At 39.8% G+C, this 16,717-nt stretch overlaps 1 protein-coding gene across 3 annotated transcripts in view; it reads right to left on the bottom strand.

The window, feature by feature from the left end:
• The window catches only part of TSC22D2 (TSC22 domain family member 2), a 38,358-nt gene that overhangs the window by 4,474 nt on the left and 17,167 nt on the right, over nucleotides 1-16,717 (bottom strand). Inside the window, exon 2 of one of the 3 annotated variants that reach the window (XM_053390269.1) lies at nucleotides 15,352-15,423. The exons of the other annotated variants lie outside the window; for them this stretch is intronic. Within the exon in view, the coding sequence (XP_053246244.1) occupies nucleotides 15,352-15,423 (72 nt within the window). The remainder of the gene's footprint in view (nucleotides 1-15,351; nucleotides 15,424-16,717) is intronic. 3 annotated transcript variants of the gene reach the window in all.

The raw sequence follows: 16,717 nt of genomic DNA, 5'->3' as shown, positions 1-16,717 counted from the left end.
TGAAAGGCAAATTGCTCCTTGTGTATTTTATTATGGTTTCCCACAACAACAAAAATGCAGCATTTATATATAATGCTTTTCAGTGCTCAAACTGCTTCTTATGTATCTCAGCAATAATTACAAACCTTTAAGGATGGTCAGTCGGATCTCCATATACTCAGGAACAAGATGGAAAAGAATTATATCCTCAGATCATAAAGATTCAATTCCAGAGAAAGTTAGACATATTTAAGTCCCATCAAAATCAATGGGTGTTAAGCATTTAAGTGCTTTCAATGGGACTTAGACATGGCTAGTTCTTGCCAGAATGGGCCCAAGGTGTATCTACGCAAACTGTGGCCCTTGTTTAAGCAGTGAACAGGCCTCTCAAGAGAGTACAATGAGATAGTGATGTCATTGTCCTATTGGTTGTCATGGTTTGGTACCCTGAGCACCCTTTTTGTGTAACTTAATAGTTCACAATTATAACCAAGTCAACCGCTTTGGTGCTTTTGTGTATGTTAAAGTGGCATTTCGATGCAAGTTTGTTTTGTCTACTGTGACAGCCAGTATATACAGTATATACCTAGATATTATCCAGTATGACGGAAAGCCAACATTTATGTCTCAATTCAAACGATACTATAAGCAGGATGTACTGTAATTTGGACACCTCCAACATGTGGTACACAGAAAAATGAGACCAATTTTGTTGGGCTTTTTTTTTTTTAAAAAAAGCTACTGGATGTTTGCATTTCAACTTTTTTCAGTATAACACCGAATGGGGCACAACTGTTGCCCTGGAGCATGTGATAAAACTTAAAAACATGTAGTTCCCAAGAGATTAGAGATCATCTTGAATAGAGGACTCTTGAATCCATTTCAAGATGCTCAGTGTGTTGGCCCGATGAGGAGCTTTCTTCAAAAGCCCAATGTGGCCTAGTTTTGTAAGCAGGAGATGTCATACCAACAACAGCACAACATGAATTTAATTGGTCAGAGACCCTGTGCTCACATATATATTTTTTTAAGTTTTAAAAATAAATAATTCTATGCCACTGCTCTGGACAAAGACCAAACAAAATGGCTTATAACATTGTGACTAAGTCTACAAGCGTTAAATTAGAGGCACATCATCCTGTATCTTAATAATCAAAACAAATGAAAGCACATTTCTGTAATTAGAAGAGAATTTGCAACTTACTATTTTAAATTAGTATTTATACTTTCTAAATGCTACATAAATAAAGTAGGCTACATGTATACATTAGGCAAGTGGAAGAACTGCTAGGTATCACGGATTTCCCCTGACCTCTGAAGTCCCCCGCCCAGCTGCTCCTAGGGGCAGGAGGGTCCTCCTGAGCATTATGGGATGTGGTGCAGAGGGCTGCCATGAAAGACCAGTGAAGATTGGATGGGGAGATCAGTGAAACTGGGTGCCTTTCTTGCAAAAGGAGAAGTGTTTCTACTTGCCAACTAATAAATTTTTATCTTAAGAGTTCAGTAAGGAGATTTGCAATTCAATAACTGCCAATTTTAAAGCTCAGGTTTACCATGGAGAGAAATTCATTTTGCCATATTTTAAAATGTGGCATTTTGTATTCAGCAGCAGACAACTCAAACAAGTTTTATCTGCTTGTCATTTCTGACATCCACCCTACTTTTCCCTGCTGAAAAAGTTTACATGTGATTACTCCTTTTTCATAATCCAGCATTCAAGCAGAAGACAAATTTAAATGCTCATAATTGGATTATATGTTATTACAAACCCTGCCCCAACATTGAGAACTTGTTTCTCCTTTCAAATGATGCCGCTGCAGCACCAGAGGTCAGCCTCAAATGCGCAATATTGCTTAGTTCAGAACATATTTACTATGTTATGTAGAAATACTCATTTTGTGTATTGCAAGAAGAGCAAGTTTACTACATTTAAGTAATGACTACTTAATATATTGATTTGTATTGTACCACAAACTTCTAACGCCAGTTTCTTGACCATTTTATTAGTGTACACTTAATGTATTTCAAATAAAGGGGGGGGGAGCAACAAGACAAGATAGGTTGCTACTCACAAAGTATTACTAAACAACCTTCATAAAATATTTAAAAGGAAGTAATTAAACAGGGATAACTAGAGTCCAACTCTGAGAAAAGAAGCAAGGACTCTGTAAGATTTAAAGGTTTATGTGTGTTCTATGGCCTAATCTAAAAAATGCACTTCTACATGGAGACACACCTGCTATTCATGCAGGGCTATTTCACCCCTTATGCTAGAATACTGTTTGAGAAAAGTTTGACTATGCTCAAAGCCTCTACCCTTTGGACTAGCCCTTACAAGAAGCAACATAAGAACTATTCTAAACCTATCTGTCTTCCAGTCACAGCACTCCAATCAAGCTCTATCGTTTGAAAATAGTTTTTCCCCCAGTTTGGCCATTCTTAAAGATTAAGCGAAGCCTATTAAAAGTGGTTATTCCAACTAGAAATGCCAGCGTTAGCTAGCAGTAAATGGTTTTCAGTGAATGTAGGAACTGATACCAGCCATTTTGTACTATTTGAGAGCTTAACTTGATAGCAAACCAAAGAAATGCACATTTCCAATAAGAGTGCCATCTCAAAAAGCTGCTCTTAACATTCCCAACTATTTCAAAAGTAGTCTGCCTTTTGCACTGGGACAGAACAGCGTACAAGACACGCAAGTCTGAAACACAAATAACTAGTTGAGTGGTTCTTTGATCCTGGCCAACCTTTCAAGGTGAAACACAATTACAGTATATGAATAGCTGGTTTCCTTGTTCCAACTTACCTCAAAAGTGAAAAATAAGTGTACAGCAGAAATTAATTTCACCTTTTCTATGTAATGTTTTCCTGAAACATTTAAATGTTTATACGAATAAATGAGAGAAACACTGAAATTAGTCTTCCTTGGATATTCAAAAATGAGCCAATTTAAAAGATCACCTGTATGATTTTAGAATTAATGTGCAATTTTTACTCATGTTGAAAGACAAAACAAAAATCAATTCTGTATTGAGTATATCTGAAGGAGCGTCTCCACCCCCATCGTTCTACCCGGACACTGAGGTCCAGCACTGAGGGCCTTCTGGCGGTTCTCTCACTGCGAGAAGCCAAGTTACAGGGAACCAGGCAGAGGGCCTTCTAGGTAGTGGTGCCCTCCCACCAGATGTGGAATGCCCTCCCACCAAATGTCAAAGAGAACAACAACTACCAGACTTTTAGAAGACATCTGAAGGCAGCCCTGTTTAGGGAGGCTTTTAATGATTGATGTAGTACAGTATTTTAATATTTTTTTTGGAAGCCGCCCAGAGTAGGCTGGGGAAGCCCAGCCAGATGGGCAGGGTATAAATAATAAGTTGTTGTTGTTGTTGTTGTTGTTGTTGTTGTTGTTGTTGTTGTCATGGAGCAGTGTTCACAGATATGCAAAGTGCATATAGGAAACAAATGACCCATTTCAGTGGATGGAATAGTTTTACTTTAAAGTCCTATGTTTTCATCACAAAAGATGTGATTCTTGAAGAACCAATAACTATATCCTTCCCTTTGAGTTGGTACAATTATTCTGAACATGTCTAAAATAAACTTTTCAGTAATATAAACACTCAAATATTGCTGAAGAGCATACTGTTTAAATATCCATGTTCAAATATGGACTTCTATATTTAGGAGGCTGATTTAGGGGGCTAATTTGAATTTGGAAGCAAAACTAAGTTTTACCTCCTTCAAAAGCAGACAAGAAAGGAAATTGGCTTTTATGTTTGAGAGGTTTCATACCCTATTAAAAAAGCAGCCTTTTAATATTTTGCATGTTTACATTTTCAAATAGTCTTCATACACCTTGCGTATCAAGAGAACATTCCTCAGATCTTCTATGGCCCTTACATTCTTGTTTTTTGTTTGTTTTTTGTTTTAAAAATAGTTGGCACACTTAATAGGTACTGTAAGAAATGGGAGCTTTAATACTGAAAATGTGTTTTATTCTTCCAGAGTCCTGCACACCCTTGACAAGGGAAACTGTAAGTGTTTACACACTAGTGCTGGAAGCCTCTGAGCCTAGGTGGGCACACTGGAATGCCTGGTCTTAGAGGACAGTGTTAATACAGCTGGTGCAATGGATAACCAGTGGGACCCTGTTATCACTGGATATGGACCCTATAGGAAGGACAGGAGGGGACTCAGCGGAGATGGTGTTGCTCTTCACGTTGAAGAGGGCACTGAGTTCAAGAAAAAGAACTCTCAAAAGGGCAGATCCCTCCACATAATTGCTATAGGTGGTGATTAGTTCTGCAGGCATGCTAACAGCTCCCTGATCAAAATGTTCATGAAGACATTGCAATGAAGAATGAAATCAAGGAAGCACCCAAAAGAGGAATTGTACTAATGGCCGACTTCAACTATCCTCAGACAGACTGACTACACGTGTTCCAATTACAAAAAAAGGCATAAGCATAAAATTTCTATTCTATTATTTTTAAATGAAACTCAAAGAGACTTAAACATATGAACATAGAATTGTAGATTTGAAAGGGTCATCTAGTCCAACCCCATGCTTAAAGCATCAATGACAGGTAGCCATCCAACCTCTGCTTAGAAACCTCCAAGGAAGGAGAGTCCAGTTTAGAAACAAGTATAAAGCAACCTGAGACCTTAGGGTGAAGAGTAGGTAATAAATTTATAATAATTAATAATAATAACAACAACCTAAATAAATAAGTAGATCTAGATATTCCAAATGAATGTGCCTTAGAACAGTTGGTCAAGGAACTGACCAAAAGGATGGTGACCCTTGACTTAGGTGGTGCCCAGAACCTGGTATGAAATATAAGTGTTATTGAATTAGCTGGGAATAAGTGACCATATTGCCATTAAATTAAATACACATGTAAACAGCTAATTGTCCCCAAAATCCAACATGGTCACATTTCAAAAAAGGAAACCTCCCCAAAATAAGCGATTGGTAAAAAGGAAGGTGCCCCATGATATTCTTGTAAAGAAGCTGGTAAAATGCGGTCTTGACTATGCTACCACTCAGTGGATTTGTAACTGGCTGACTGACCGAACCCAAAGGGTGCTCATCAATGGTTCCTCTTCATCCTGGAGAAGAGTGACTAGTGGGATGCCACAGGGTTCTGTCTTGGGCCCGGTCTTAGTCAACATCTTTATCAACGACTTGGATGATGGACACAAGGGCATCCTGATCAAATTTGCAATTGACACCAAACTGGGAGGGGTGGCTAACACCCCAGAGGACAGGATCACACTTCAAAACGACCTTGACAGATTAGAGAACTGGGCCAAAACAAACAAGATGAATTTTAACAGGGAGAAATGTAAAGTATTGCACTTGGGCAAAAAAAATGAGAGGCACAAATACAAGATGGGTGACACCTGGCTTGAGAGCACTACATGTGAAAAGGATCTAGGAGTCTTGGTTGACCACAAACTTGACATGAGCCAACAGTGTGACGCGGCAGCTAAAAAAGCCAATGCAATTCTGGGCTGCATCAATAGGAGTATAGCATCTAGATCAAGGGAAGTAATAGTGCCACTGTATTCTGCTCTGGTCAGACCTCACCTGGAGTACTGTGTCCAGTTCTGGGCACCACAGTTCAAGAAGGACACTGACAAACTGGAACGTGTCCAGAGGAGGGCAACCAAAATGGTCAAAGGCCTGGAAACGATGCCTTATGAGGAACGGCTAAGGGAGCTGGGCATGTTTAGCCTGGAGAAGAGGAGGTTAAGGGGTGATATGATAGCCATGTTCAAATATATAAAAGGATGTCACATAGAGGAGGGAGAAAGGTTGTTTTCTGCTGCTCCAGAGAAGCGGACACGGAGCAATGGATCCAAACTACAAGAAAGAAGATTCCACCTAAACATTAGGAAGAACTTCCTGACAGTAAGAGCTGTTCGACAGTGGAATTTGCTGCCAAGGAGTGTGGTGGAGTCTCCTTCTTTGGAGGTCTTCAAGCAGAGGCTTGACAACCATGTCAGGAGTGCTCTGATGGTGTTTCCTGCTTGGCAGGGGGTTAGACTCGATGGCCCTTGTGGTCTCTTCCAACTCTATGATTCTATGATTCTAAGGCAAAGTCAAGAAGATTGAATCTTTCCAAATTGCTTGGGAGTCATTCAGAAACACAGCATTAGAAGCTCAACTGGAGCGCATATGGAGATTAGGGCTGGGCGATATATCAATATATCGTCCAACACCGGTTTGAAGTACACATCGTGATAACTGATTCATAATATTTGAGCTGGCAATATATCACAAATCACAATGTGTGTAAGGGCTAAGCGATATCTGGGTTTCAACATCGCGGTAACTCACCAGCTAAACATTGCAAGTGTTATCAGCAGCTAAACCTCACATCACCAACTAAACATCACAATATCACCAGCGAAACATTGCAATCTACCACAATGACTAAAATAAGGATGGAATTATACATATGCAAACAGGACAACATCCTGGCAACTGCTACTACTTAGGGGTCTAAAATGGATAAATGACAATCTTATCAATCACCACACACTCAGTTTCATCAGCAGGCAAGTCAAAATGGCCTGCTAGGAGGCAGAAGCAGCAGTGGCAGAAACAGCTTGCCACGACCACGATACATGTTGGCAGTAGCGGCGACAGCCTGGCGGTGGCAGCACAATCAGTGGTGGCCTGCGCATCCTTGTGGTGGCAACTGGAGGGGGCAGCAGTAGCAGTGGCACAAACAGTGGTGGTCTGTGAGTGATGACCGAGGGGCGGTGGCAGCCTGCGAGGACTCGCAGCAGCAATAGCAGCAGCAGCCTGCGAGACCACGCAATGACGGCAGGTGGAGGCAGTAGTGGTGGCAGCCTGCAAGGCCTCACGGCAGTGACACGAAGTGGCAGTGGACTGCGAGGCCTCACAGTGGCGATGGGAAGTGGCAACAGTAACAGCATTGGCCTGAGATGCCTCACAGTGGTGCCAGGATTTGGCAGCAGAAGCAGTGGTGGCCTGCGGGGACTCGCGTCACCGACAGAAGGTGATGGCAGGAGTAGCGGCATCCTGTGAGGCCTTGCACTAGCGACGGGAGATGGCAATAGTAGTGGCAGCCTGTGAGGCCTTGTGGCGACACAATAAATGAGACTTATAAGGCCTTGCTATGGTGGCAAGAAGTGGCTGTGGCCTGCAAGTGCCCCTTGCGGTAGTGGGAGGCAGTGGTAGAAGCTATGGCAGCCTGTTCCAGCGAGGCCTTGCAGGCCACCTCTGCATATCGTGATATATTGATATATCATGATGTTTAGCTGGCGATATATCGTGATATTGAAAACCAGTTATCGCCCAGCCCTAATGGAGATCAGGAAAGGTACCACAGAGATGAAGAAGATGCCAGCGTGGTTAATTAGCAGAGTCAATGATGCAATTAGAAACAAGAACTTCCTTCAAAAAAGAACAAAAGAGGAATGCAAACTTTGGCAAAAGAAATGCAAGCTGACAATAAGGGATGCTTTAGAAAAGAATTTGAGGGGTACGTTGCTAAAAACATAAAAACCATCAACATTAAAAGACAACATTAGTAGCAGTGGTGGTTGAACCCTGAATGACAAAGGGCTCAGAGGTGTGGTAAAGCAGGAGCAGATTTCAGAGAAACTAAATGAATTATTTACATCTTCCTGCCTGAACTAACTTGACTAGGAAAAGAATGTGAGAAACTGAGGCAAACAGTGGCAATGAGAAATGAAGTTCCAGACCTAATAGAATAAAAAGACAAATTACAGGGTCCAAATGGCATTCACCAAGAGTTTTCAAAGTACTCAAATATGAAACTGGAGATTAAAAAACAAACAAAAATAAAACACATTTAACTTGTCCCTTAGAACAGTCCCTGTATTTGAAGACTGCAAGTGCCCAATGTTAACACCTATTTTTTAAAGAAAGACCTGGGAGGATCCTGGAAATTACAGGCTAGTTAGCTTAACAGCTGTCCAAGGAAAACAGGTGAAAAGTTTTGTTTAAGATAAAATAACCAGGCATGTAGAACAACAAACCCTGCTGAAGCAGCACAAGCATGGCTTCTGCAAGGATAAGCCTTGCCTCTCTAAACTTTGTTCTTTGAGATTGTCAACAAGCATATAGACCAGCTGACATAAAACCATCTATGTACAAGATATAGGCACCAGCAACTTCAGTAGAACCTGAATATTTGCAGAAATACAAAAAAGGGAGGAAATACAAAGGGGGGGGGGAATCTCAAGCAATGAATCCAAAACAGTCCAATGCTCAATGGTCACATATTGTGGCTACCTGCTGGCAGGGGGAACGGAAAAATTGTTTGGTTGAGGAACGGGATGGAGTGCCCTATACGGAATTAATTTTCGTAGAAGCCAAAGCAATACTAAATTGGACAAATGTATTTCAAACCGTTTCCAGGTCTTGGGAGGAAAATCTGAACCTAAATAACAAGTAAGTTAACAAGTAAACTTGTGATGCTGAAGTTGTACCCTGCTCCACCATTCCATAAGATATAGGATCAGATAAAGGTGAAGGCAAAGTAAAGGGACCCCTGACCATTAGGTCCGGTCGTGACCGGCTCTGGGATTGCGGTGCTCATCTCGCTTTATTGGCCGAGGGAGCCGGCGTACAGCTTCTGGGTCATGTGGCCAGCATGACTAAGCTGCTTCTGGCGAACCAGAGCAGCGCACGGAAACACCATTTACCTTCCCACCGGAGCAGTACCTATTTATCTACTTGCACTTTGACGTGCTTTTGAACTGCTAGGTTGGCAGAAGCAGGGACCGAGCAATGGGAGCTCACCCCGTCACGGGGATTCGAACCGCTGACCTTCTGATCGGCAAGTCCTAGGCTCTGTGGTTTAACCCACAGTGCCAACCGTAAAGCTCAAAAATTATACTCAGGGCTGGTACCAATTTTATAGCACCATGAGCCTCTTTTTCAAATATTATTTATCATCATTTATACTACACCTTTATACTACTATGCTACTCTAATGTGTTATCGAGTTGATGTGACAGGAAGGTCATGAGGAGGGCTGCATGCGTCATAATTCTGCAGAAAGTGATAGCAGGAACTGAATTCAGCTCTCTCCTCCCACAGCTTTCCAAAGCAAGTATTTAGCTTTACCAAGTGAATATATTCTTGAAAGTGTGTGTGTTTACTGTCTCCTGAAATCCTACAAACCAGAGCACTGACTATTTCCACTTATGGTGGGAGTGTCATTCAGTGGCAGCTTTGGAGAAGCTGGTATTCTTAGAAATTAATTTGACAACAAAATAAAAAATGACACCAACTCCCTCACTGGCATTATTGGGGATCTAGAATATGCCAGATCAAGATGATTTTGATAAAGAATCTGATAAAGAATTGAAATTATATTTTTGTTAGCTGTGAGGATGGCTATTTTAAGACAATGGAAATATTTAGAAGAGTTAAATAAGGATTTGTGGTTACAGTCAAATCTGGTCTATAACTATTGCTGGAAAATTAAGGTATACTGGGGGATAAACAAAACAAAAAAACAAAACAAAACAAAACGATTCATTTTTAGCTACCTCGCAAAAGTTTATTTTATATATAAATGATGAAAACGATTTTCAAATGCCCCCTGTGAAATATGCTACTATTTGGAATACTTAGTAACTTTTCAGCTTCATGTGAAAATATCATAAGATGCAGAGGACAATATCCTGATTTTTATCAACAAAAAGGTGGACATGTTATTACCTTCCAATAAACAATGCTCATTGTTCCCAGGGATTGTGAAGGCAGAAGCCCAAAATTGTATCTTTTGTGTGTTTCATTTTTAAGCAATTTATTGTATTATCTTTCTTTTTAAATTGAATAAATAAGAAGAAATGCCTTAAAAAAAACAGCGCTGGGAGCAGGACTGCAGGATTATTTCTCCACCATGACTGGTAAAGGTGGAATACATTACGCAAAACACCAAAAATGTCAGAATTATGCAAATTCAGAGGAATAATGCTTTTCTTATGCCTAAGTGCATAATGTATTTTTCAGTGCAGAAAACAGAGCCTTGTCCATGAGCTCTGGGGGAAGGAAGCCATTTGTTGCCCACTAGTTTTCTTCTGCTGCAGCAGCTGCTGGAAGTTAAGAGTCCCAAGCCAGTTGTACCTGGATGCAGAAAACACAGCGAGAACAGGCTTTGCCTTTCACCCCAGGCTCTGGGGGAGATTAAGAGGGCTCCAGTTGTGCTCCTCCTTGACCCCAAGCAGCTGCCGTTCTCCTACAATACCTAGTCAGCTTACTCTGCACACACGCACCAAAATGCACACATTTGTTTTAACATTTGTGACGTTATCTGTAGGAAGTATGAGGACTTTGCTTTATGCTGGCCTAGTAAAGATTAGCCACCTTCCGCTTTGATCAGCTACCAGAAACACTTCTCTTAGACCTGAGTGCCCACACCAATGCACTCCAATTTCTGGGAAGATAAATGATGATATGAATCACTATTTAAGATTTTATTCTTCATATCAGTTTACTGCCCCCAACTTGAAAGTTACATTTTGTGAATAACTCTGAAAGGTTTCTGAATATACTGCAATAATCAAGAGCAATGAAAAAGCACAAGAAGTGGAAAACAAGAATGGGCAGTTCATATTCTCATTCACCACTGAAAATGTTTTAACTGCAGTTTATAATAGTAATGTTTTCCCTACTGCATGTAAATCACTTTGTTAAAGGGGTGGCATAAAAATGCATTAAGTATCACAAAATATCACTTTGGGAAAAGTGTACTAAATTCCATACTAATTGCCTAATAAGACACTCTACAGTCACTAGAGTAAGCTACTTTAGTGACAGGTATCTTAGGCAACTCACAAAACTGAGTTTTCAACATGCAAGTATGCAGTGTGCTGACAATTTAAGTCAACTGTTTTCTCAATGTTTGATCTAATTAAGAATGTGTTAACAAAAGAGTTGCACCCATTCATGAAACAAAATAGATTGAAATTCGATAGCTGAATGCAAGTGTAATTTTTCATACAAAGCAATGCTAATGAGCCCAAATGCATTTCAGTTACATGTAGGTATCTCAAATGCAAGGCTTGTAATTGATGTAGGGATTTCTTAAACCAAAAACAATTTTAAGTCACGCAGTACCTATAAGGCTTCAGTCTGTACCTTTTGTAACTATTCCAGATGCTTCAGTAGCACCGTTTGCTGCGCATTCTTTTTGTAGTTGAAAGTTCCTGCAGGAACTAAGAACGGCAGCAACGTCCTTATTTAATATGGGGACAAACTAAAATCAGAAAGCTGTCTTCAGAGAGCTGCTTTAAGTTGGTCTTCCAAACTACTTTAAGTTGGTCTTCCAAACTACATTTGTAAAAGCAGTTTGGCAAAGATTCTGACAAATTATTAATAAAATCTAACTAATATCAATGTGGTGATTAATTTTCAATTTTTTAATTAGCTAAACTTATTTTTGGCCTCTATATAGGGCTGTCAATGGCCCAAAGCTGCTGCCTCATTGCACTAGTAGCCTCCATGATTTTTAGTGCCAGTAACCAAATTAAAAACTTGGTTTTAATACAACTTGAAAAAAATACTGTTCAAGAAGTCTGCTTTCAAATCACCTACTCTATGCCCCTCCCCGATCTATTTTGAGTTATTTAAGACGGGGAAGCCTCCTGAGACTAATGCACCTAGCAACAAGCGTTCAAGTGGCGAGCCGGAGAAAACATGGAGGCTTCCCAAAGGACGCCTCGGTAGTCATCATCTTCAATTTTAAAAAGATTTGAACTATGTAGCTAACAAAGGTATTCTTGCAAATATTAATATAAAAAGTCTAAAGAAAACACAGGTTTCTTCAAAAATGCTCATTCTGCTACATGGTGTTTCAGTCTCTTGCAAATAACTATTCGTAATTTTGTGGGTTTCAAAACACTCCCCAGAAAATTGCCAGACACAAGAGAATAGACCTTATCCATTGAGTAAGTGTAGCTGCAAGGCAGTTTGCTTTGTGACTCCGACCATCTAAAAGTATAAACACGTCAAGCTTTGCACTGCAGCACAATCATTTTTACTGAAAATGTACTTTGCATGTTTAAAGAAGTTCAGTACTACTCCACTGACCTGTAAGACCTGAAAAATAGCTCTAGCAGCAGTTTCAAATGACACCCTCATGGAAACCATCAATACAACCGCAGTAAATCTCTTTTCAAAAGGAAGGCTAAAAGAAAAAGTTCTATTATAGAGGTCTGCGATTAGGCAGAGACCAGATTGTGAAAGTTACCACCTAATCTACCAAACCAAAGATGGCCTGTTTCTACTGTTCCCTATGCTGTGTGGCTTTCGACATCCATAAAAATAGTGGAAATTGGGAGATTCTAGAATACAATCATGCTATAATGTCAGAATAGTTGTAAGAATTGGACAACTCTAGCCCCTGCACACCACCACAGCTTCAGGAAAGTAGTGATAATGTTTCAGCTACAAAACTTCTGGCAAGCAGCGAAGGAACTGTTAAAGAGTGGAAAAGCAAACATCATACCCTTCCTCCTAAAATTCAGGGAATTTTTGCATGTGATGAAACTGTTTTCCTGCAGGCATCTCTTATTGTCCAGGGGCCAATCTGGAGTGAAACAACCTTATAACCAAACAGATCCTCAAGGCAAGCTGCAAGTTTTTAGGGCAACTCCCATTTAGCCCACCAGAGATGAATTAAGAATTAGCTTGCCTCAAACTGGGAACAAATTGTATTGTAGAATATTGTGTTCCAGGTCCTGCCTCCGGTGGCAACTTGCCTTCATTAGTGATTTAACAGGGCGCATTGTCTAGCAGTAGCCTGTTTTAATTTACGAACTACTGCTAGTGACCTCTTTTCAGTTGAAGTTACAAGGTAAGAAGCTTTCTGTTATATGAATAGTCCCCTGCTGTTATTGTGAAATAGAAACTTGTTTGAATATATCCCAAATATATAGGTCACTCTTAACATTTAAACTTATATAGAAAAGTTATCCATTTATTCCAGAAGAGATCAAACTGGATGACTGAAACAAAATAAGAGATCAACTGAGAACCTTGGCAGGTTGCAGTCATTCAACTTCAGTATTATGAGGCTTATACACCACTCAGTTCTGCCATGCATTCAGTTATTGCTTTCCAAGTCATGCAAGGCAGTAAAGTGAACAATCAAAACACATCATCCTGTTTTCACGTTCCCGAGCTCTGCTCAATACTGCTCTAAGAACAGATTTGGCCAATCGGGCAGCTTTAATACATGATAACATCTTAGTGCAAAAGATACAAGACTGGAATCTACCTATACTGCAAAAGTTACTGAATGGCTAGAAATGAACATAGGATGCAACCTGTTTTTCTTTATAACTGTAGAATATGCTCTTAATTGCCAATAATGTGCAGAAACTCATAAAAGTGTACTTGATTCTACAGATAGCTTTGGCATGAAAATACCTAAACTCTGCTTCCAAGGCAAAGCCCTCTCCAGTGTCCCTTATAAATGTTGGTCAACAGGTATCTAAAGGTATTGAAAATAATACTGCCAAAGTGTCACAGATTTACTGTTCCAGTTAGGCCAGTCATTCCCTCCTGCAGGATATTCCTTTACATTCCCTGTCCCATCAGCACCCTATGGCTACTAAGGAGGGGGTCAGTCCTTACTAGCCTGTTTTGAGGACTCTCTCACTTTATTTTTTCCCTCACCAGACTTTTTTTGTACTTCTGCAAACCTTGTGTTTTCCTGAGCCTGCTGATCTCTCTCTCTCTCTCTCTTGGGTGGGCATGGGTGGTGCCATTTTGGATAAATAAGCAGCATCACTCACACCTGAACGTTGGAAATGTTGGGATCATGGCTACATTGAATTAAATGCAGGGTGTTCTTTTAAATATTCCTTAACATAAAATATTCATATATTTGAAACTCCAATACTACTGAAATACCAAACATTTTCTAGTTAAACTGGTAAACTTAACCAAAAGTCTACAGGCTGAATTCAAAGCTGCTCTTTTACAAACAGAGAGGCTCTTTCTATTTGTGGAATTTCAGCAGAGGCTCCTGCTAGAAAAGGCTATTTTCACTCATCTTCATTTCAATCCCCCAACAACAGCACACTACACATTGTGGGTTCCCCTGTCCAAACTCCCCCGCCCCACTGAACCAAACTCCATAACTCTAGATATGTTATAGAAATGATATACAGAAATGAACTCTTGCTGTTCCTGCATCCCCTCTTTAAGTGGCATGTTTCGATACAGCACTTAAACCCTTAAATGTTAAGAGATCTTCTATTCTTAATTCAGAAGATGACAGCATTTCAGACTACTATTGTGATTTTAAATCCTGTAATTCTTCAAACTAGAATGCATTCCTTCTGAAGTGAGCAAGCATGTGAAAAAGCAAGCTTTAGAGAAGCCATTATGTTTTCTTTGCTTCAGTAAGGCAAATGCAAACAAATGATGGTGTTTCATGTTCAAATACAAATGTCTGAACACACTATAGAAAGCTATAGCAGTAGAAAACTTGCTGTAAGCCAGAAAAGCCACCAAGCTTTCTATCTATAATATTAATATTGTGAGAACGCCAAACTGCAGATGTTGAATTAGTAATGCAACTTTTACAAGTGATGTCCTCCAAGTTGGAATTTGTTGCAGTTTCTCGCCACATGTCTAGCTTTGCCCAAATCCTTACAAAGGTTTTCCCTATCTATATTCCAATTTATAGCTGCACAATTGTAATGGTTTTCTATCAAAGTATTCCCCACATGTGCTGCGTTTTCATTCTGCAATTTAAGTGACCAGTTTCCAAAAATACTTTCCACTGATAGTCTTCAAAAGCCAGGTTGGTGCTGCTGATCAACAACATTTCTTAGGCTTTTTGGTGCTGGGTAAAGACTTTTCTATTCATCCTGGTCTTCTATTCATACTGGTCCTTTCAAATTTTAAATCTGCATTTTAACTTTGGGGTTGCAGCAAGTTCTATTTTCAAAATGTGTTTTAAGCTACTTTTGCTTTTATGTTTTATCTTGCAGTTAAATAATTTTTATACTTATTTATTGTATGCCATTCTTTTTACTGGGTGGCATAAAAATATAACAAACAAATCAATTACTACGACTATTCTGCCAACTACAGAAGAAAAAGAATGTGGTGCATGGAACAGGGCCAGAATCCACATGGCCCAGAAGCGAATAACCATTTGACTGACATTTTTGAATACTATGGCTGCTCTAGTCAAGTCACAGCAGCTAAGTGAAGGACATAGGCAGAATAGGTATGTTGAAGTGAACATACTACTTGATGACGAGAAACCTGCACAGTGCAAAGCCATTCATGCATACTTCAGCATGTATGCTTTTTTTTCCATACTTAAGTATTCATACCTATCCCAGAGGTTCTTTGATTCCCGTAACTTGTTCGAATGGAACACTTGGTAGAAAGTAGCTGAAGGATTCCTATGAAAGCCAGGAAATGAAACAAGATTGAGAACAGATAACAATTTGCTTGAAGGAAAATATTAAGTTTTTTAGGTTTCAACATGTAGAGCTCCCCACACAAAGATCTGCAACAGCTTGTAGAGTATAGAGTAGTACAAAATAGAGAGTTCACTAACACATGTAGCAGAAAGTGTGTAAAAATATAAGTTCCATAGATAGGAAAAGAACTGTCTTGCTGGATCAGCCAGCAAGCCCATTTCCAAATGTGGCTAGCTAGGTGCCTGTGGGCACTCACAAGCAGGACACAGTGATAGCATTTCCTGTTTTTATCTAGCATCTAATGTTTAAGAAGATACAGTACAACCTCCATACATGGTGACTTCCTTCTAGCTTTCACATATAACATACTCTAGCTCACAAACAGCAGGCTTTCCTCCTAATATGTTTTCTTATATATATGCGTGTCTTTTTACAACTTTTAATTTATAAGGTTAAGATGACATACACAATGGAAATTCAAGCAGTGAAATACGAAACCATAAACTGAAGGATTCATATTTGCTCATTTGGATACAAACAAGTTTGTCACATTGGTCAAATATTTTTGACCAAGAATATTTATAAACGGCAAAGACACACTTGCACATTTCACAAGTCATTTCACAAAATAGCAAGAGAAAGGAGACCCTAGAAGTCAGGTATACTGTGTAACCATCTTTCTAAAAGAGTCAAGCCAAGAAATTCTTCATTTGAGTTTCAGTGTTCCATAAAGAACCTCTCTAATCTTGACATAAAGCCTACAAAATACTCATAACTTTTGATACACCTGAATTCAACAAGGCAACCTTTTCGCCATATCCCAATTTTCAGTGGGCTGTTCCAGACAAAGTCATTTACAAACGTCTCCCCACTTAACACACGTTCAACTTAAGTGCGACTGCATATTTGAGCAGCACGAGGAAATAATTAAATAAACTGATTTAAACTGCAAAAAGGCATTAAAAGGGCAAAAATGGCCCCCAAAAGTGGGGAAATGGCCAGCAATCTCAGGGTCCTTTGCACCAACCTTTTGAGGCCTGTGGAGAGTTGGAGAAAGGAGGTTTGGAGGGAGCAAATGTGGAGTTTTGCGGATTTGTGGCAGAGTCTGGCTTTTCTATTTTGTGTTCCCCACTGTATGTGATTTCACCTATACAAGTGGTACTCGGAAACATAACCCCTGCATAAGTGGGGAGGCAACTGTAATAGCATTATGAGAACAAGTGACTGTGAAAGTTCAAAAGCACTTGCTTCTGTTTAAAATTAACTACAGTGT

The sequence above is a fragment of the Podarcis raffonei genome, chromosome 5 (assembly GCF_027172205.1).
Source record: "Podarcis raffonei isolate rPodRaf1 chromosome 5, rPodRaf1.pri, whole genome shotgun sequence".
In the NCBI taxonomy this organism is placed as follows: domain Eukaryota; kingdom Metazoa; phylum Chordata; class Lepidosauria; order Squamata; family Lacertidae; genus Podarcis; species Podarcis raffonei.
The sequence above is the reverse complement of the archived record's forward strand: the minus strand, read 5'-3'. Positions and strand labels throughout refer to the sequence as shown.